A 20,837-nucleotide genomic window follows, 5' to 3' on the forward strand; every position below is an offset into this window, starting at 1 on the left:
CTGGTCCCCGGGCAGCCTGAGCCAGCTGACATGCACCTGAAGAAGTAGCATCAACCACTGGAGGAGTCCCAGACGTGTATGTCCTAAGGGCAGCCAACACAGCCTGGAGGGATGGAGGGATGCCCAAGAAGGATGACGCTCTTCCCCCCGGGGTTGAGCTGAAAGCCCTTCTCCTTATCCCCTTTGGCCAGCACTTGCTGGCAACACCACAGCCTTGTCTGCGAAGCTAAAGGAATCAAAGGAGAACTGCAAAACCATCCAGGCGGACACAGCCCAGTAGGCCCAGGGCACCTCGGTGCCCGTGAGGGACAGACCAGGGAACTGGCAGCTGGCAGGCACCTACGGGGGTGCCTTATCTGCAAGATCATCGATTCTTAAGGACAAAACGCAGCACGCTAAGCTGAGGGCAGCCGCAGCCGAAGAGTGGGGGCAGGTGGCCCCAGAGGGTGGGGCCACCACGGTGGCACATAGGAACTCAGGACGGCTGGCAAGAGCTGATTGTTACATTTTCAGGAATTTTGCAAGCCAGGTGACGTTGCCCAGTGAGAATATTTATACCACGGGAAGAGGCAAACACTGCAAATCAGGGCTACCTGTCTCCAGGAGAGTCTGTTGCTAAACATTTACCTGCCTGCCACGCAGGAGTTGGGGGCCCACTGCTGCCCCTGTGTGGGAGTGAGCACAAGCCCTCACCCATACTCCCTTTCGCTAAAGGTGGATGTCAACCTGTCAGGGCACAGTCAAGCAGAGGAGCAGGCAGGAACTTAAGTAGCTGGCTGTCTCTAACTCCTGAACCACCTGCCTCCAGCACCCTCCCAGCAGGGGAGAGTAGCAGCTTGTTAGGCCTGGTTCTCCAGGCCAGAGTGGGAGGGTGACAGGAAGCAGAGGTTCTTTCCAGAGAGCTGGGGGCTGAATGGGCCCATTGAGGGGCTGAGCCCTGCTGTTTCCTGCAGGGCCAGGCGGGAAAGGGCTCACACAAGCTGCCTTGTGCTGCTGGGAGCGCACAGGCCGGGCAGCCCCCTCGCCCCAACGGAGGCCTCTGAGGCCTTGCTGGCCAGGATTTTGGAAACTCTGACAGTGCCACTCCCCCCACCTCCTGGTCTCCTTCTGCTGCCTCTCTTACTGTCTCTGATGGGCTGCAGTTGTAAGAACCCAGAGTCCCTTTTCTGGGCTGGGGGCAGGGGGACAGTTGGAGAGGGACTTCGAATGGAGAGGGGATGCAGGATAAAGAAGTCATGAGCTTGGAGTCAATCCTGGAGGGCTTCCTGGGGGAGGTGAGGGTTGTGTAGAGGAGCAGAGAGGGAGGGAAATGGGCAGTCTAAGAGGGAAGCAAGGACAAGAGACTGGCAGGGATATACAGGTTCTGGAAATGTTGAAGACCGAGGAGTAGAGAGAAAAGAAGCATGGGCCACACCAGGCTCAGCAGCCTGAGAGGGCTGCCAGGGCAGTGGGGGGAGGAGAGGAGGCATCATTACTGCCTGGAGAACTGTCCTTGACTCTCCTGGGCCAAGAAGACCCATGATTCATCAAAACACCAGTTCAGGCCTGCAGCAGCTATGCGTGCTGCCCTCTGGGCCAGAAGAAGGGGCCCAACTCAGGCCTCAGTGTCACCATTCCGTAAAATGGGCACTCCTTCCCACTCTTTCCTTCTCCTGTCTGTGGGGATTAGTCCTGGAGGTCCCTTTCTGGTCTGGGTCTGCTCTCAAACGTGACTGTGCGGAGGGTTAATGGTGTGGACTGCTTGGGTGGCTCCAGGCCTTTGGCATGGGGGGGGCAGGATGCCCCAAAGGGTCTGGGGGACAAGTAGGAGGGTCAGGACGAGTGCCACAGGTATGGGTTTCTCTGCCTGGAAGAGGATACACAGTTGAATGTCCAGGGGGGTGTAGATGTGTACTTGCATGTGTGTGCAAGTGTGTGGGTGGCTGCTGGGAGTGTATTTTGGGTTTGCATAAGGCTGTGTGCTTGTGCATGTGTATGCGTGTGGGCTGGGAGCTGCCAGGACAGAGCAGTGATTGTGCCCAGGCCTGTCCTGCCCCTCGGTGCCCGCCCGCCATGACTTTGGCTGTGCCTGGCTCCATGAAAGGGGCAGTGTGTTCCTGGAGGGTTGCAGCCCCTCCCACCCGGCACCCATCCACCCGAGAGGTTTGCTGAAGGTGGAGAATCCCACAGCTTCCCACCCTTCCTGCCCACGAACAGGGCGCTGCTGTCTGGGCCCAGGGTGGGCGCTCCATCCCTCTTCCTGAGAGGAGGGCTGGGGGCACAGAAAGAGTCTGTATCCGTCCCCACTGTGGCCCTTTCTCACACAGGGGGATGAAGCCTAGGCCAAGGTCCCCCAACAAGCCACCCTCTGGCACAGCATGGGTTATGCTGGCATCTCCTGGCTCCCTGGGCCACTCCTAGGATGATTATGAATGGGGACCTGGCCCCTGTCCCTGGGGGACCCCAAACATGAGGCTTACTTCCATCATGGCGCTCAACCCTCTGCCTATCAGCGGGGTTTTGGCCTCTCAGTCTCTCTCAGGCTCCCCACTGCCTCCCAGGCTGGCCAGGGGCAGGGTCTCAAGCATGAGTGCCTTTCCAGTCTTGGGGCTGCTGCAGACCCTGCTCCTTCTGGGTCCTCAGAACCCCTGGGGCTGGCCAGTCTGTCTCTCTCCCCATCTCTGTCCCACATCTCCCTTGTCTCTGCCTCTGCTTTTCCTCTTCTCTCCCTCTCTTGGTCTTTGGCCCCCCTCTTCCCTCTGTCCCATCCCGGCTGTAACTGGGAGTACTGCCCTTGCCCCAGAACAGTCCAGAGAGCCAGATGTGCCTCCCCAGCCCCGGGACCCTCGCTCCTTGGTGATGGGTTCCACAACATCAGATTCTCTGTGGCCCTTGTCTGCAGTAGGGTACTTGGCTTCCACTTACCAGACAGACAAACTGAGGCTCCAGGGGAGAAGCAATCTGACAGAGAGAAGCAGAAAGCCTGCAGCTCCTGGCCTTGCCACCTGTTGGCACCCCACCCCAGGCAGTCAATCTCTGTGCGCTCCCTCCCACCACATTCCTGGTTGCCTGGGAGCAGCCAGGCGGCCCCAGAGCCGGCATGCGTCACGGGCAGCGGCAGCATTCCTGGGTGTCTGCTGCTGCCTGACTTTATAAGGGAGAAAGTTTGGGAGCCCAGAGCTGCCGGCAGGATGGCCGGTGGAAAGTGCCCGGCCCCACAGTCAAGGGTGGGTGGTGGGAGACCTGGACGTGAGGATGTGGGGAAGGTACATCCAGTGGTACCAAGGCGGAGCAGGAGGTGAGAGACGGATGGGGAGAGACTTGGGAACCATTATTCATTCATTCATTCATTCATTCACGCACAAATATAATAATGTAGCGACGGGGATGGAAGAGGAGAACTAACCTGGGAGATACAGAAAGCCTGAGAAAGGCAGTAAAAGTGAGAATGAGACATAAAGACCCCCTCCTCCACAAAGACTGAACTCAGGGATCCAGACGGAGGCCTGAGGAAGGAGATGGGGGAGGAAAAACCAAGAGAGACAGAAAAGGCAGGATGTTGGCAGTGAGCCTGCTGCTGTGCACAGGATCCAGGAGAGTGAGGAGGGGGCACCCCACCAGCCAGCTGCGGAGGGAGGGGCGAAGCTGGGCTCTTCCACCGTAGCCTCTTGGGGTTTGGCACCAGGGGTGACAGATGCTGGTTCCAGATCCCGGCCCTGGGTAGGCAGTGGTGAGGCTGGGAGAGTCCCCCTGAGGGAGTCTGACGGGGAGCTGCGCGGTGGGATGTTCCGGGAGGGCCAAGGCAGGGATGAAGGGCTCTCTGTCTCCCCTCGTGTGTGTGTGTTTGTGTGTGTGTGTGTGTGTGTGTGTGTGTGTGTGTGTGTGTGTGGAGTGGCCCACCTGCGGGCTGAATGCCGGCCCTGTGTGAGAGCAGGGATGGGCCCGGGGCTCTGCTCCCATCACCCAGGCCCTCTGGACCTCAGGCCTGATCCCCTCCTCTCACGCCTCCAAGGGACTTGCTTTTTCTTTACCAGCACTCTGCCGCCAAGCCAGGGGACCCCTGAGGAGGATGGGGTGCAAAGTTCCCTCTGATTTAGAACCAGAGCTTCAGCTCCCAGGACTGCCTGGGGGAGGTGAGGCTGACTGCTCCTGCCCATTTCAGGGCTGGGAAAGCAAATACTCTGAGATGAGGACTCAGCCCCACAGAGCACTGCAGACTCCTGAACGGACACAGTGGGCTGCGTGTGGGCCTGAGTGTGAATGAGTGCAGGGCAGCGCCACGCGTCACAGCGGGTCGAGGTGAGCGTGGGCAGGTGAGGATCTGGTGCGGTGGGCCCAGTCTGGCTCTGGGTACTGGACCATGACTCCCTGGCCACACCTGCCTCCCTGGGCTCTGGGGCAAGGGAGAAGCGGTCACGGCATCTATTCAGGTGTCTGCCCCTCCCTCAGCATGTTCCATAGTCCCCCCCAAGGCTCAGCCCTCCCAAACCGAGCTATGACCTTCCACCAAGCCTGTTACCACTGAAGGTAACGGGCGAAAGTGACGGGGATGACTTCAGGTCAGACCAAAGGGGCAACATAACCTGCCCTTGGTGGTGACACAGGGGTCATAGAGCCAAGGCTAGGTGGCTCACTACCTGCCAGGGCTGGTTGCCTGCGAGAGGCTCACACACCTGCAGACCCACTGTGCTCACCGCGCTGGCTCTCCTACCCACTGATTCCAGACCGGGGAATAACCCAGAGGCCTACCGACCGCCTGCTCCTCTCCTGCCCTGTGAGCCACAGCCATAGGAACAACGGTAGGTTAGTTCAAAATCACATGGGACTTAAAGAAGCAGCCTTCCTCTTGGGAGACAAAAGCTGTCTCAGCAGAGAGCAGGAACGCCAGGCCCTGTCTGACCACCTCCCCGTCTCAACACTACGAAGATCTCGCTGGGGTCAAGGTGGCCCCATCCCTCCTCGCTCCAAGAACTCTTGAGCCCTGAGACTCACTCTCGGGGTACTTGACGTCTTTGGTTGCCTTTCTGGTTCCTTGCAAGGCCAAGGAGGCCAGGGCAGGACAACAGTTTCCTTAGCTATTGGCTGAGCCCTGACTCTGGTCACTGATCTCAGCTACTGGTCCTCTAACCAGGCATCCGGAGGCCACCCATGCTGAGTGGCATACACTGGGGAACACTTCCAATTCAGGGATCCCCTCTGGAAGGTGAGTACCCCTGGAGAGGAAGCAGGGAACGGGTTGGGGTGGGAGGTGCTGAGCTTGGTCCACAGACGTCAACAGGGGCAGGGTTGGTGTCCTGGGATCCCAGCCACATGTTCCAACCCCGGGGCCACGTGGGGCACAGAGGAAGTGGGAGGGAAAATGAGAGGTTTTGCTGGAAGAAGCAGCCCAGAGTCCACCCAGGCTGGAGGGCAGGGGCGTGGAGGAAGCGGGGCCCTCAATGGAGTCTTTGTGGAGGCCCTGCTGCTCCCCAGGGTGGGGCTGCTGTGGCATGGAGCAATTCCGAGCGGCCTTTCCTTGCCTTATAATTTTCCTTCTTATAGGGCAGCTGAGTGGATGTCTATGCCCTTTTCCACATCCTGTTCCTTCTGGCTTTCTTGGCCCCAGAAGCAAGGTGGGATCCTCATCTCAGTGGGCCCAGGCTGAGGTAGGGGTCCCGGCAGGGAAGAAACAGAGCGAAGGACCCTCGCCTGGCATGGGTCTGCAGTCCCCCACTGCAACAGGGTCCTTGTGAAGCTGCTCCCATTTTACGGGTGAGGAAACTGAGGGGCCAAGACAGCAGTTATCTGTTTGCTGAGCAGCTGCAAGGCTGGGACTCGAGCCCCTGTGGGTGTGGCTCCAGAGCTGAGTGCTGTGGGTTCAGGGAGGGGGGTGTGCACACAGAAGGCGGGAGGGGGGTGTGCACACAGAAGGCGGGAGGGGGGTGTGCACACAGAAGGCGGGAGGGGGGTGTGCACACAGAAGGCGGGAGGGGGGGTGTGCACACAGAAGGCGGGAGGGGGGTGTGCATACAGAAGGCGGGAGGGTGGGGGTGGGTTTTGTTGCTGCCTGTGAATCGGAAGTGGAGCATCTGTGGCTGGCCCCAGTGGGAGGAGGGTGTGAGAGCTGGCCTCCTGCCTGGGAAGACATGCTTTTTCCCCTTCCTTTCCGGTCCTCGGACAGGGTCGGGGATGGAGGTGGCGGGGAGTGAGGAAGGGAGGGGAAAGCATCTGCTTTCGATGGGTGGTTTGGCAGCTGGCCTTTCCCAGTGTGGCTGGATGGGGTCTGGTCTGGGGCCACCGGATCAGGGAGGGACCTTCTTCAAGGCTGGCTGCAGATGGCGCATTCCAGAAACCTCTGATAGTGCTACCCATGCCCATGGGGGTCTTGGAGGTGAGAGATGAGGGTGGAGAGGCAGGGGGTGTGGGCTCTGCCCAGGGTGAGAAGCCTGCTCTCTGATGGGCCAGCCCCTCTCTTGGGCAGAAGCCAGAGGTGGGACGCCTGTTGCTCATCTCCAAGTCTCCCCATCGCTCTGGGATGAGAAACCGCTAAGGGCAGGGCTGCTGGGGAGGTGTCTCAGGGCTTCCCCCAGCCTGGCAGGCTGGCCTTGGAGACAGTGAGTGTGTGAGCTGGGATGGGGGACAGTGGAAGCAATGACTGTGGGTTTGGACAGAAGCCTGGACGAATTTGGCACAGATCGTGCTCAACGGGCTGTGTGCCTTGGCGAAGCCACAGCCATCTGTGCCTCAGTTCCCCCATCTGAAATATAGGAAAGAGGGGTGGGATGACCCCACAGACAGAAGTCCCACATCCAGGAGACTGGGGGTAGCAGAGGCTTGGGTCAGGGATCAGCCCCCCAACACACACACACACACACACACACACACACACACACACACACACCTGGCCCCTGGCCAGCCCAGCAGGGATCAGCCCCCCAACACACACACACACACACACACACACACACACACACACACACACACACACACACACACACACACACACACACACACACACACACACACCTGGCCCCTGGCCAGCCCAGCCCAGCAGGAAGGGGCTGGTGGGGAGGTGTGATCACTACAGTGGGTACAGCACAGCCACCTCTGGCCTGAGAGGCCACAGGCCTGGCTAGACTGGAGGCTCTTGAGGACAGGACCCAGGGCCTGTATCTCTGGGCCAGCGCATCTGCCATCCAGGAGGCCCATACACAGGTACCAACAGATGAAACATGAGCACCTAAGGGAAAGCAAGGATCAAATGGTGGTGACATTTGCCCCATAGGAGGGATTTCCTAACAGCATTGCTGTCTCACAGCAGCCAAGCAGAGGAGCAAGTTCCTGGCACTGGTGCTGTGCCTGGCCTAGGAGGGTGGACCAGGACACCACAGTGTCCTTGCTGTTGGCCTCTGTGCTAACCAGCTTCTGCCAGAGATCCCCAGACCCCCCGGCCCCTGCTCCACTGCTGGGCAGGCCTGACTCCTCTTGGAATAGTTCCTTGCCTAGTACCCCCATCTGACAACTCCGCAGACCCCTTCAGTCCGTCAGCACTCACTGAGCTGTGCCCCACCTCTGCCACCCTCTCTCCAGCCGACCTCTTCTCCCCTGACCTCAGGCACTGCCTCTTTGCTGTCGTACCCATCTCTCTGTCTCAAGCACCAAGTCTCCAGGGCTCTGGGCCTGCTGGTCAATGCCCCCTAGACGTCTACACCAGGAACATCTATAGGAACCCCCAAACCCAAGCCCACCCGCTCAAGCCAGACTCAGTATCATCTCTCCTCCAACCTGCTCACCACCCAGTGAAGGCCCCACACGCACCCACCGCTGGGCAGAAACCTGAGAGTTGCTCTGACCCTCTCCCTCTTCCTGACCATGAATGAACGTTCCCTCCATTCAGCTCCATTACTTGTCCTTCAAGTCTGTCTCCCCCTCTTGCTTCTCTGTGCCATCCCACAGGACACATGGTCACCATCCCTTGCTGCCTCCCTTTGCTAGGTGCAGTCACAGTTAACCTAAACTGAGGTGCTCCATCCTCCTCCCTTGCCTGGATGCCTTCGATGGCTCCCCAGTGCCCCACCATCAAGCCCCTGCCCTCTGGTGTGGCACTGAAGGTGCTGGGTGACCTTGCCCCTGCCCCGCCAGGCTTTCCTGTTCACTCCTTTGAACACCCCACGTGCCAGCCTCACCAGACCCTGGGCACCTAACAGGTCCCCATTCTGGCCTTCGCTCAGGCTGGGCCTTCTGCCCAGCAAGCTCCTCTTTCCTTTTTGCCTGTGAAATGCCCTCATGCCCCTTCAGGGAAGAAGTCCTCCCCCACCCTTCCCCATAGCTCCTTCTCCGCATTTGGGGTGCAAAGAGACTCAACCGTGGCTTGGGGAGTTGTGTGACTGTCACCTCTCTCTGTTAACACTGTGAGCCTCAAAGGGACAAGACTGGTGACGGGAGATGGCAAGATAGGAGGGAGGGGCCCAACGGGGCAGGAGGGGTGCCACATTCCCTGGCTGACCCAGCAGCGAGGGGCTGCACCTGGGAGCTTGCCCCAGCTCTGCCCCCCACTTGTCTTACCTCCAAGCTTCTTTCAGTCCTCCTCTGCCCTGCAGGGCCCCGGTGCCTGCAGCCGGGGGTGGGGTGAGGCTGGACACAATGGCTGGGGCGGAGTGGGGCACTGCCCCAGCCAGGGAGAGCTTTTCTGGGCCTGTGGTGACAGTCTGGTGCTTGTTTTTAAAGAAAATAGAATCAGAACACCTATTTATAGCTGGAGGCCACAGCCACAGACAGGAGACGGATGGGGTCTGAGGCTGCGCAGCTCCCGCTCAGGCAGGCGCTGGGGGTGGGGCCGTTCCCAGGCCCCCTGCCCCCCTTTCTCAGCCCCCAAGGCAGTGCCTGTGGGATCCTGACATTCCCTGGGACAGGATGTAGCCTGCTCTTTGGGGCAGGGGAAGGAGGGGACTTGGGTGAGGAGGATGGAAATTTTCTCTCAGAATCGGTCCCTGGGGCCCAGAGTCCTTTGTGGGAATGGGTGGAGGTGAGGGTGTGTTACATGTCTGCAAGGCCCAGGAGGCAGAGAAGGACCTCTGGGGGTGCGGGTGCCGCCTGCCAGCGCACTGGGTAAAGGAAAGAGAACAGGGCAACCAGAGAGAGAGACGCAGGGATGGGGAGAGAGAGATGGAGAGACAGCCTTGGTGAGGACACAGAGACAGGCAGGGGTCCGGGGAGAGAGATCTGCAGCCCAGCGGACGCCCTGAATAGAGGGGAGATAGAGGAAGCAAGGGGAGATCTGAAGTGGGGGGTTCCGTCCCACAGAAAGTCTTCACAGTGCTCTGGGCAGACTGGTCAGTTGGATCCAGGTGAGAAAGGGCAAGAATTAGGCATCGCTGTGGCCTGTACCCAAGAAGGCCAGGCCTTGCATCCTCCTCCCACCCCCAGGACCTGGAGACCCTCTGTTCCCGGCAATCTAATTCTGGGAGGCCCAGGTCCGTTTGGAGGCAAAGCAAAGCTGTGGGGGCAGAGCTGATGCACACGGGCTTTGTCACCAAGATCGTGGAAGGACTGTCCTGGACAGAGCGGGCAGGGCAGTTCCAGGACTGCTGGGGACAGGTCTGGGCTCTGACTTGCTAGGAGATGAATTCCCCGGGCCTGGAGGAGTTACAGGCTGAGGCTATGGCCTGGGCTCACACCTGCTGCCAGCCTCTATTCAGACCCCTCCCCTCCCTTGGTTGTGCCGTTGGGGGCTGTGGGATGGCTACAGCCTGGGGCGTGTGTCATGCAGCTACAGCCACAGCGGGTGACTCAGACAGTTAAAAAAAGGAGCAGCTTTGAGCAGTGACTCAACTGGCTCTGGAGGGGCTGGGTGGGTCTGGCTGGTACAAGATGGGGTGACTGGGTTTATTTTTGGTAGGGTGGGGCTGGGGCCGGGGGTGGGGGTGGAAGAGGGGAACTGGGGGTGGAGAGGAGCCGCTGCTCTCATCCCAGGAGAGCCCCAGGGCTCCGTGCCAACTTAGGAAAACGGTTTCTTGATGCCAGAGAGCTCTGGCAGGCTGGGCCGCCTCTCAGCCCTGTTCTGAGCCTAGCCTGCCTTGCTGTGTGGACCCAGATACGCAGCCGGCTCTCTCTGGATAGAAGCAGAGATCTTTGTCCTTTTCCCAAGAGGCTTGAGCTCAGCATTTTAGAGCTGACCTTGGAGAATGAAGATCCTACCCAGAGGCCCAGAGACGGACAGAGGTCTGCTCAAGGCCACACAGCAGGGCCAGGTATCCCAAGGGCTGCCATTACACATTTGGCTCATGTCCCTACAATATCTCTTCTATCCCGGGGCTGTCAACAGTTGGAAGGATGGGCTCCCATTTGAGTACCTGCCCCTGGCGAGGCTCAGCTGGGCTCCAGATGAGTGTCTGGAAGCACATGGGCACCAGATGTCCAGAGATAGAGCCTCAGCCGGGGGCAGGAGCCTGGATTCTATTGGCATACATCTGGGGAGCTGACCAGTCTTTGCCCAACAGTCTGTTCAGAAGGTTACCTCTCTGGGGGTGAAAGTCGAGGATGCCCCCACACTGGGATCTTGACTTGGGGACCCAGGCTTTTTACCCAGTGTCCCTCCCGTTGGCACTCCCCAAGGCTGCTCACCCCACTCTGTAGCCATTTCCCGAGACTCACTTCCCCTCTCCTCCACCAACTCTGATCTTACGCATACATGGACTCAGGCGTCACCAATACCCCTGATGGGTCCAAGCAGCCCAGGAGAGACAGAATCCCTCAGTCCTTCATTCTGGATCCTGCTCCTCATGATGCAGCCACTACTGCTTAATGAGTGGTGGTAATAGCCCCAGGGAGCTTCATGGGAGCCGTCTCACATCACTGGGCCCTGGCCTCCAGCCCCTACCTCCAGAGGGGCCCCTGAAGGGTGGGCAGAGAGCAGGGAAAAGACAGGCTTCTAGGCTCCCCATCCTATAAAAGGTCCCGAGGCCTGCTCCTTCTCTCTGTCCCCACCCATCCGCTCTTGGGACAGGGTCTGAGTTTCATTTGGTCATTCGTTCAACAGATTGATTGTGCTACGTCCTGGCTCAACCATCTCCATCCAAGGGACCGTTAGGCTTTGGGGTGGGGCTGCAAGGGGCTGTCCTGCTTCTCCTCACACAGGAGAGGTGTGTGGACCTCAGCCCAGTGAGTCAGTCAGATGCAGGACCCATCCCCACCCCCCTTTCTGAAGGGTCCTGGGCTGGCAGGCAGAGGCTGGCTTGACAGGTCCCCTGGGAGCCTGCCTCCCCCTTTCCGTGTCACTTCATCCCACACAGACCCTCTCCAATCCCCTGCTTTGGAAACTTTCTCAAAGATTCCTAAGCAGGAACCACCCCCCACCCGTCCCCCGCCACCATTGCTGGGCCTGCCCCGCTCCAGAAGAAGATGGGAATAAGAGGATAACAGCAACCTCAGGACCAGGCATCTACTGAGCATTTACTCCAAGCAAAGGGCTTTAATCCCCAACACACATAGGAGGTAGGAATTATTTATCCCATTTCAGAGAGGAGAAAACTGAGGCTCAGAAAGGCCAGGTCACCGGTATCGAGGCTGGAATTAAATTCTAAGCTCTCTAACACCATGTTCTTTACCACCATGAGCCTGGCCTCCGGTCTCCCCCAGCCCTGTAGAGGTTCCAGGAGCTGAGGACTCAGAGGAGGGAGAGGTGGGGCCTGAGTCAGGACAGGGGCGGGAGGGAAGCTTACTCTCAGCTGCTCCAAGACGCCCAAAAAGGGTGATTCGTTCCTGCCCTCACCACGGTGAGAAGTGTGTGTGTGTGTGTGTGTGTGTGTGTGTCTGGGCTGGAGGCCTGCCTGGCTGGCCTCCAGCTGTAGGAGAGCTGGACTTGCCCCAGTCACTGCACACAAGGGAAGGGGCAGGGAGGGCTGGTGTCGTGGGAATCAGCATCCTGGGCCCTTTGATATTTATAGCTGAATGCGGGGGTGGGGGCTGCTCTTAGGTGGGAACGGAAGTTGGTCTCCTTTCCTCCACCCCCTCTCCATCTTCCCAGAGAGAAGGATGGCGCAGGCTAGAGGCCCCGGCCTGGTGGTGGAGCTGGGGGCTGTGTGTCCTGAGTTGGGGGCTTCCCCCAGGCTTCTGGCTCCGGGATGGACACTCTCTTTGCTAGGACCTGAGCCAGGCTTCTGAGAACACTACGTGTGTGTGTGTGTTTGCAAGTGTGTGTCTGCACACCCATGTACGTAAACCTACTGGGTGTCACGCTGATGGAGGTCACAGAACAGGGGCAGGGGCCAGATGAAGGTAGGGGGAGAAAGGCCTGTAATCTCACAGAGATGGAGGGCAGGGCCCCAGAAGGGGGGCAGACCAGGCTGTAGGCCTGAATAATCAATGGTTGGAAAAGCCTCCCGGGGTGGTGATGCTGGAGCTGGACCTTGAAGGATGGAGAGAAGAAAAGAAGAGCCGTTGCAAGGAACAGCTTGGGCAAAGGTGGAAGGGTGCCAGGGGTTGTGGACTATTATCTGATGGTCTAGTTCATCAGCCAGCCTGTGGGACACAGCATCATCTTGAATGTGGAGGCTGATCTCCTGGGGGGAGAGAGGGCCCAGCCACAGCCATGGTGTCTCTGGGCCTGCAGGCAGGTGGCACCATGAGGCTGCTGTCTACCTGGATACTCAGGAGTGTCCCATTTGGTTCCGAGAGGGACAGGAACGGGATGCTGGGGCAGGAGAGGCCAGGTCCCCAGGGCTGGCTGGGAGGAAGCTGGGACTACATTCTGCTCCCTGCCTTCAAGTCCCCAGACTTTGCTCCACCTGGGGAAGGACACCTTCCAGGGGCCGTTGATATCAATCTTGATCCGTATTCTTTGAAAGCCAGGAAGTCCTTTCTTGTATGTGACCTGACTCTCCCCTGCTCTCAGTATGTCGTAACTCAAAGCAATTAATTGGTTTTCAAGCCTTTCTTTTAAGCCACAGAACACTTTATCAAAACTGTATCTTACGTCAAACACCGATCTGTAAACACATGTTCATGAGACTGCTGTGCATGGATCGGGGCGGTGCAAGCATCCCGTATTCCCAGATATGGGAATGTAAAACCCCGGAGCACCGTGGACACAGTTTGAAAACCCCTGGTTGGCTCAGTGATCTCTATGCCCCTTGTGGGCCCAGTCCTGGGTGCAGCAAGATAGTGGAGACCTCAGAGAAAAGTAGATGGGAGGTCTGCCCTCGGGGAGCTGCTGGTCCTGTGGGGAAGGCCACACCCAAACCAGGGTACAAGGACAAACAGCAGAGAGGTCTACCCCCTACCCTGCTAAGGATCTGCTGTGTGACTCTGAGAAAATAGCTGTCCCTCTCTGGGCCCTGGTTTCCCTATGAACCATGGGGGGCTGGCCTGGGCTGGGGAGTCTCTGCAGTGAGGTCCGGGAGGGGAGGCTGACTTACTGACCCACCATGACACTTAAACCGCAAGAGACACACACATTGAAACGGTTTAGCATGAGCAGTGGCGGGAGGCCTGGCTAATGCACGTCAGAGCTGGCGGGGCCGGCTCTTCTGCAGGCGGGGAGCGGCACGGGCGTGGGCAGGAGCTGGGGGGGAGGAAGGAATGGTCAACAGGAGAGGCACTGTCCAGAAGATGAGGGAGCCGTGCCACCAAGCCACCTTGACGGCAGCCCCAGAGCCACCACCCTACATCTGAGACAGATGGGGCTTCATTTGCCACCCCAGCTGTCGGTGGAGGAGTGGGGGGCTTCCTTGAAGAAGATCTGCTTATGCTGTGAGGAAGTGGGGAGGGTTTGGAAAGGTAGGGGTCACTTACTGGAGGGGTCTGCAGAGATGGGAACAGAGATCTGGGGTCCTCAGGGACCTGTCTCTCTCCTGAGGACCTGTCTCTCTCCTCTGCTGGGGGGCCTGAGTCCACTGGTCGGTGGCCGCCCACCTGGCCTGATCTGGGAAAGGCGGCTGTAGTTGGGGTGAGTGAGAACACCATGGCCTGTGTACCCCAAGAGGGACCTGAGGCCAGTCCTTCTCGTTCTCAGAGCCTCAGTTTCCTCATCTGTAAAATGGGGAATGTTTCTTGACTTATAGGGCTGCTGTGAAGCTGCAGGATAACATGGTTAGTGCCCCCCACGGGGTGTCTCGGGAGGTAGGAGCTCTGTTATAAGACAGCTCCATCCTCTCCCCTGTTTGGAGTTACGGGCCCTCCTGAGAAGCAGAGAGCCAGGAGCCCCTACCCCAGGGAGAATCCAAGTACAAAACTGTTCACACAAATTCGGTTCATTCAAAAATTACTCATACACACTCAGTAATAATGGTAATACAATACTTCTGAAACACACCCTACGCGTGCACCTGGAGGACGAGTCGTAACTCTGGAAGGCTCTACAGAACTGGACCCATGCTGGGTCAGGGGCATGTTGGAGGCAAGAGGGGAGCTGGATGGGGCCAGGAGCCGGCGGCAAGGAGCGGAGGGACCTGGAAGGGAACAGGCTCAAGTCCCAGACCCAAAGGCCCCCTTGTTTATTTGCTCTTGGCACTGAATAGGAGCCCCAGCTGCAGCTCAGCAGCCCCTGCTCCCATCTTGTCCTCACCTCCTTCCCTGAAGGCCCCACCCAGCCCAGGTCTGCGAGCACCGCTGGTTGTGTGCACGGTTGCACGGGCTCACATGTGTGTGCGCCAGCGAGTGTGTAGTCAGGGCTATTTCCAACTCCCCCTCCCCTGCCCGCCCCCTCCTTGGCAGCACGCCCAGTTCCTCACACTCCACTCCCCTCCGGCCCTTCATCAGCCGCCTGGCCCACCTGGCGCAACCCCCTCCTTGGGCCCCCCAGGCGGGCAGCACTGAAAGTCTCTTGTTGTCCTGGCTGGGCAGGCGGGTGGATGTTGGGAGTGGGGCTCAGTTATACTTGGTCTAGAGCAGCTTTTTCAGAGTCCGGGGGGCGGGGGGTGGCGCTGGGCCTAGGGCCCTGGCCCCTGCCCTGCTCTAGAGGGCTGGGGCAGTGTACGTACACACACAGACACACAGACACACACAAGGCTGAGAAGCTGTCTCCAGCACCACTCGTTCCCCCAGACCATCCTTAGAGGCAACAGAATCTACCCTGGTTCAATTCCTTGCACCTGAGGCTCCCCCGTCCCCACCCCAGCCCTGCTCTATAAGACACCCCCATCAGTTCAGAGCCCTCACCCAGATTACGCAGGAACCCTCTCTGCCAGCTACTCCCACCTGAGTCCCATGTGAGCCCCTCACCCTCTGCCTTTCAAAGTCAGCTATGCCAGGCAGGGAGGAGGTGCGGGAGCCACCGACACTGCGTGCTCTGTGCTCACTCTGGCCTCCCAGTTTTGCTTGTGCTGTACCCCCTGGCTGGAAGCACATCCGCTCAAACCCAGTCTCGGCTCAAACCCAATCTCCTCAATGCCTGTGGCTCTGCTGGGCCTCCCACAGGGCTTAGAAGCGGCTGGACATCACACTTAGCATCCACACTGGCACAGGGGTCAAGTCTAGCCGCCCACGCAGGCGGGGAGCTCCCACAAAGTGCGCCTAGGGGCTCTTGTTGGGCAGCTGGGCTTCTCTGTGGGTTACAGCACTTTGCTTCCTCCCTGGGTCCTCAGTTTCCTCGTCTGTACAATTGGAAGGTTGGCCCAGATGGTCTCCAAAGGTGCTTGACTCTCAGGTCCCATGACCTGGATGCCCTGGAATGTTGATGAGTGCAGGGAAAGCATCCCAGTGTGCCTCACTCTGGTACCTGAGACTTGGGGGCCTTTGGGGCTATGGGTGTCCAGGAGGGGTGAGAGTGATACCTTCCTCGGTAGGGGCTGTCCCTATTGCAGAGACCAGGATGGGGGACAGAGGGGGACATGGCATGGAAACAGAGGTGGGCTCTTGGAGGGGAGCTCTGCCTGTGAGGGGGACAGGATACTAGCTCGCCCACCCCCTCACCACTTCCAAATCCCTCCTAAGGGCCGGGGTCAGCTTGATGTTATAAAACCCCACTGGCACCATGTTGCTCTCCTCTCTAGAAGCTTCGCCGGCTCCCCACTGCCAATAGGGTACAGCCATCTCAGGTTTCTGTGCCCCAGCCCAATGGCTCTTCCTGGCTTGTGCTCAAAATATATATACCTTCCAGCCAGGCTGCTGGAACTCCGTATCTCAACCTCCCTCTGCTCATCCGCCCTCAGAGCCTTTGCTCGTCGAGCCCTCGCCTGGAGTTCAGATCCCCTTCCCATCCTCCAAGGCTTGGCTCAAGGATCGCCCTCTGCCCCGCCCCAGCTTGCCTCTGAATTTCTCTTCACCATTCTCCTCATCCGGATCTTTGCAGACACGATCGGAATTGCTGTTTGAGTTTTAATTTGCTTTTCTGCCTCCTGAATGAGTCCAAGTCCAGCCTATGCATTTCTGTGCACTCCTGACTGCCCAGCACAATGTCTGCACACTGTTGATGCCGAGAAGGTATTTGAGAGTGGCTCTCAGTTGAAGCCCAAGGAGGTGGGTACCGGAGTCCCTCCCTTGGCTGGAGGCTGGGCAAGCAGACCTCTCTAGTCAGCTCAGATGCCCTCTTCCTATCCCTCTAGAGGCCCAGCCCACAACCCAGGCCCTGAGACCTTGAAAGATGGGGTCCCTGGGGACAGGAAGAGGGAGCCTGGGGATCCAGCTCTGACTCACCCCACTGGGGGGTCCTCTCCTGACTCATTTCCCTTTTGGGTGCCTCGTGATTACTGTCCATTCTAACTGGCTTCGCCATCTAATGGGGACAGGGGTGTGGCCTAGGTCCCTGGAAGGGAGACTCAGGCCCTTCTTCTGCTCAAAGTTGTTCTTGGGAATGGTCCCAAAAGATGTAGGCTGAAGCACTGATTCATACATACATGGGTAGTAATGACTGATGGGTCCTGAGGCCACAGTTCTACGGCATAACTAGACCATGCCTTAACTAAGGGAAGAATGCCATAATGGTGGGACTTCTGGCATTGCAATAGAGACGGTTACATCCTAGCACCTCTCAGACGGCAGTCTCTGCTGGAAGCAAGCACCAATGCCTGGGACAGGGAGGTGTGGCAGGGGGGTGCCCAGAGCTGTCTGAGGGGCACAGGATATCTGAGGGGCACCAGCCCTGCCTCTAGGAGGCTGAAGAGTGGGTGGTCCTGTCTGTCACTAACTAGGCCTTCTCAGTGAGGAGAGAGGAGAGAGAAGACAGGAGGAGGAGGAGGAGGCCAGGAGGAAGGTGGTGGTGAAGAGGCCAGACAGAAAATGCACCCAGGAACAAGGGGAACAGGAGCAGAGCTGGGGCGCAGCTGGAGGAGGCCCCAGGAGGCTGGGGTGCTTGTGGGGCCCCACACAGGGTGGGGCAGGGTGGCTTCCTCCCCATTTCACGCCTTGCAGCACTCCCCCTTCCTTGCCTGGGTGTCTGAGGTGGGGGACTCGCTTCTCACTGTCACTACGTGTCCTTTGGGCACCAACTCAGTCATAGAAAGCCTGCTGGGCACAGGGAGCCCAGGCGGCACTGGGGTGTCTCCACTGGGTCTAGAGAACAATCCTGCACAGAGCCACACCCTAGGGAAGTGACCCTGGGGCCAACCTCAGATAACCAGAGCCCACATGACCCCCTAGATCGAGAGCCACGGCTGGGGGTCCTGCATCCCCTGGGGGTGGGGTGGTACTGCCAGAGACCCCAACCTGGGGTGGCAGAAGTGCAGTCCCCTCGTTTCCCAGTCTGGGGGCCCCCTCTGGGTCCTCCTGTCCCTTTCCTCTACCTAAGAAACCCTCCACAGCTCTTGCCAGTCTAGGTCGGCGTCTCAGGCCCCTCACTCACCTGTGGATGCTGGTCCCACCAACGTAGCGAAGGTCAGAGCCAGGGTCAGGGCGGGGGCTGAGAGCAGGAGCCGCGGGCCGGAGCGCATCGCGGCGGGCTGGGCAGCGGGACTGGCGAGGAGCGGAGTTGGGAGCCCGGAGCTTGGACGCCAGAGTCTCGAGTCGAGAGAACTGGCGCGGGCTGGGGCTCCGGGCGTCCCGCCGCCTACTTAACACGGGGGCGGGGCAGGCGCCGACCGGCGCGCGCGCTCCGGTTTCAGGCCGGGGCAGTCCTGTCTGCCCCCCACCCCTAGTCTTCTTAAAGGGCCCGTGCTGGACTGCTCCTCCCCGCCAGGGGTCAGGGGACCCTTATAGCTCGATCAGCCCCAGGCTCCACGTTAGAGATTTGGGACAAAATCCCAGAGGAGCCCAGACCTCCTGGGCTCTGGCGCAAGGGCTCCCGGAGAGCTCCGCCGGGAGATGTGAGCTGAGCTAGTCCCGTCACTTCTCTGCCCTCTGCTCTCGCCTGGGTTGTGGCAGGGGCGTCCTCACGCCAGGCCTAGGAGGAAGGACAGATGCCCTCCACCCCACAGACAGCTTTTGGGCTGCTTTGCCTCTGAAGTCTCTTCAGGACGCCATTTGGACAGAGAAGCCCCAGCCTGAGGTTCTACCCCGCTCTGTGCCCACTGGCATTGCAACCCTGACAGGGCCTCAGTTTCCCAGTCTCTAAAGGAGAGATGTTCTAGAGTCTTCCACAAGGCAGGAGGGATTCTCAACTCCCTGGTATCATTTAGTTGCCTCTAACTAATCCTGCAAGGTGGGTGACAACACTCCTGCCCACACTTTATGGAGGAGGAAGCTGGCTCAGAGCTGGAAGTGGTTCTTGCAAGGCCGCCAGATGGAGAGTAGGTCCCTGGCCACATGGGACCAGAACCCCAGGCCGCCTGACTCCTGAATCTGGCTGTTTCAACTTCCTGGGCTGCCTCCTGGAAATCTGACCCTGGATTTAGCACCTACCTAACAGCTTCAGGCTGGGGTCCTGCTCCTCTTGGTTCCCTCCCAGGCAACAATATCAGCCTTGTCCCAAGCAGGAGAAAGGGCAATATTATCGCAGAGCGTCCAGCACCTAGAGGCTCTGCCTGCGCTCTGCCTAGCCCCAGCATCAACGGTGCCTGGCTTCGGTTTCTCTGTCCAGTGAATGGGTGGAAGAGTACCCCTGGAGTGTTTCCCCCTCCTTTCCTCCATCAGAATCTCTCTGTCACACCTGCCTGCTTCAGCCCACCCCCCAACCCCATCCCACCACTTGCTGTCTCCCCAGCCCCTCCCCTTGCCTGATGACAGTCCTATCATGGGTACAGCCCTTCAGAGTTTGCAACAAAATTTTGCCCCGTTTTGCAATAGAAGAAACTGAAGCTGAGGAAGATTAAGGGACTTGAGCAAGTCTACACAGCTGCAAAGAGGTGGAGCCGGGTCTTTGACCCCAAGCCCAGGGCTCTTACCACCACAGCACAGTGGTAACCAGGGCTCTGGGTTCAAATCCCAGCTCTCCTGCTTAGCTGTCCAACCTTGAGCAAGTCACTTCACTTCTCTGTAGTTCAGTTTCCTCATCTGTAAAATTGGCTTTGTGAGGATTAAATGCTGTTTTAAAAAAATAAATTTATTTATTTAGTTTTGGCCGCATTGGGTCTTTGTTGCTGTGCGTGCGCTTTCTCTAGTTGTGGCGAGCGGGGGCTACTCTTTTGTTGCGGTGCGCTGGCTTCTCACTGCGGTGGCTTTTCTTTGTTGCGGAGCACGGGCTCTAGGCATGCAGGTTTCGGTAGTTGTGGCACGTGGGCTCAGTAGTTGTGGCTTGCAGGCTCTAGAGCACAGGCTCAGTAGTTGTGGCTCACGGGCTTAGTTGCTCCGCGGCATGTGGGATCTTCCTGGACCAGGGCTCGAACCCGTGTCCCCTGCATTGACAGGCGGATTCTTAACCACTGCTCCACCAGGGAAGTCCCAGAATTAAATCCTTTAACGTACCTCAAGTGCCCAGCCCGAGGTATACAGCAGGTGTTCAACATATGCTTGTCTTTTTTCCTCCTTGCCCTGTAGTCCTGCTATACCTGCTCCATGTGTCTCAAAGTTTGCATTTAGCTTCCAGAGGCGGCTGCACACAGTAGATACTCAATAAATGCATGCTGGGGTTGAGTTAGAAGCCAGTTGTTGCTGTTCTGTGGGGATTTTGGCAAACGCAACAACTCCCATCCAGTTCACCCTAGGAAGCCTGGGTCGGGGCTGTGCTCAGCTGGCCTCGATGGCAATAAAGCATTGATTCTGCACTTGTCCCTTGTTTTTCCTTCTCCCAGGTCAGCAAGGCACCTGGTCCTTGTTAAGGGCTAATTACTGGCGAAGTGTGGGCCCAGAGTTGCGGAGGCTGCTGAGAAGACAACATTTGGAGGAAAAGAGATTTCTTTTTAGAAATGAAAAAAGAAAGGAGGAGAAGACTTTTGCTTATGAATCAAAAATGTGGGTGGCGCTTTCTACCCACCCCATCTGCCCATCCTTCCCCCTCCCCATCTTCTCCCATGTCCTCCCCTGATCCCCACCCACACAGATTTACCCACCGCTACCAGGAGTCATTGGTCTGTCTGTGGAGCCTCCAAACGGAATTCCCGCCCACAGCTGAGATTCAGGTCAGGATTAGCTTGCAGCCTTCCCCTGCCTGGTTGCTAACCGGGGAGAGAAACACAGGCCTGGAAAAATAATGGCAACAAGCACGGCAGTAAGAGCCCACACTGGCTTCTCTGCTGGGACTTCTCAGTTTACAAAACATTGACCTGGTTTTTTGGCAACCCTGGGGAGTGTGTGTGTTGGGGGACAGTGTTCCCTTTTCACTGATGAGAAGACTGAGGCTCTAGTGGAGAAGGGATGCTGGGGCACCGGCGCACATAGGCCTGGCCTTTGTTCAGCCTATAGCCTAGAACTTGACCCCCCGCCTTGTGCTGAGCAGCCTCATGCCAGGAAAACCGGCAGAAAGTTGAGGCCTCCTGTTGCCTGGGAACTGATCCCTGACTTCCTCTTACTGTCTCAGAGCAAAGGCTGTTAGACCAGGCAGTGCCTGCTCCCCAACTGCCCTCTCCCCAGCC

At 58.4% G+C, this 20,837-nt stretch overlaps 1 protein-coding gene across 2 annotated transcripts in view; it reads right to left on the bottom strand.

Annotated features, from left to right (window-relative positions):
• Positions 1–17,932, bottom strand: part of CSPG4 (chondroitin sulfate proteoglycan 4) — a 35,626-nt gene extending 17,694 nt beyond the window's left edge. The window contains exon 1 of one of the 2 annotated variants that reach the window (XM_033852024.2): positions 17,735–17,932. In XM_033852024.2, the coding sequence (XP_033707915.1) occupies positions 17,735–17,822 (88 nt within the window). In that variant the 5' untranslated portion in view covers positions 17,823–17,932. Of the gene's footprint in view, positions 1–8,523; positions 8,688–17,734 lie in introns of those variants that run through there. The other variant, XM_033852025.2, reaches the window with a different exon arrangement.
• Between the last annotated feature and the right edge of the window lie 2,905 nt (positions 17,933–20,837).

The sequence above is a fragment of the Tursiops truncatus genome, chromosome 2 (genome assembly GCF_011762595.2).
Source record: "Tursiops truncatus isolate mTurTru1 chromosome 2, mTurTru1.mat.Y, whole genome shotgun sequence".
NCBI lineage: Eukaryota > Metazoa > Chordata > Mammalia > Artiodactyla > Delphinidae > Tursiops > Tursiops truncatus.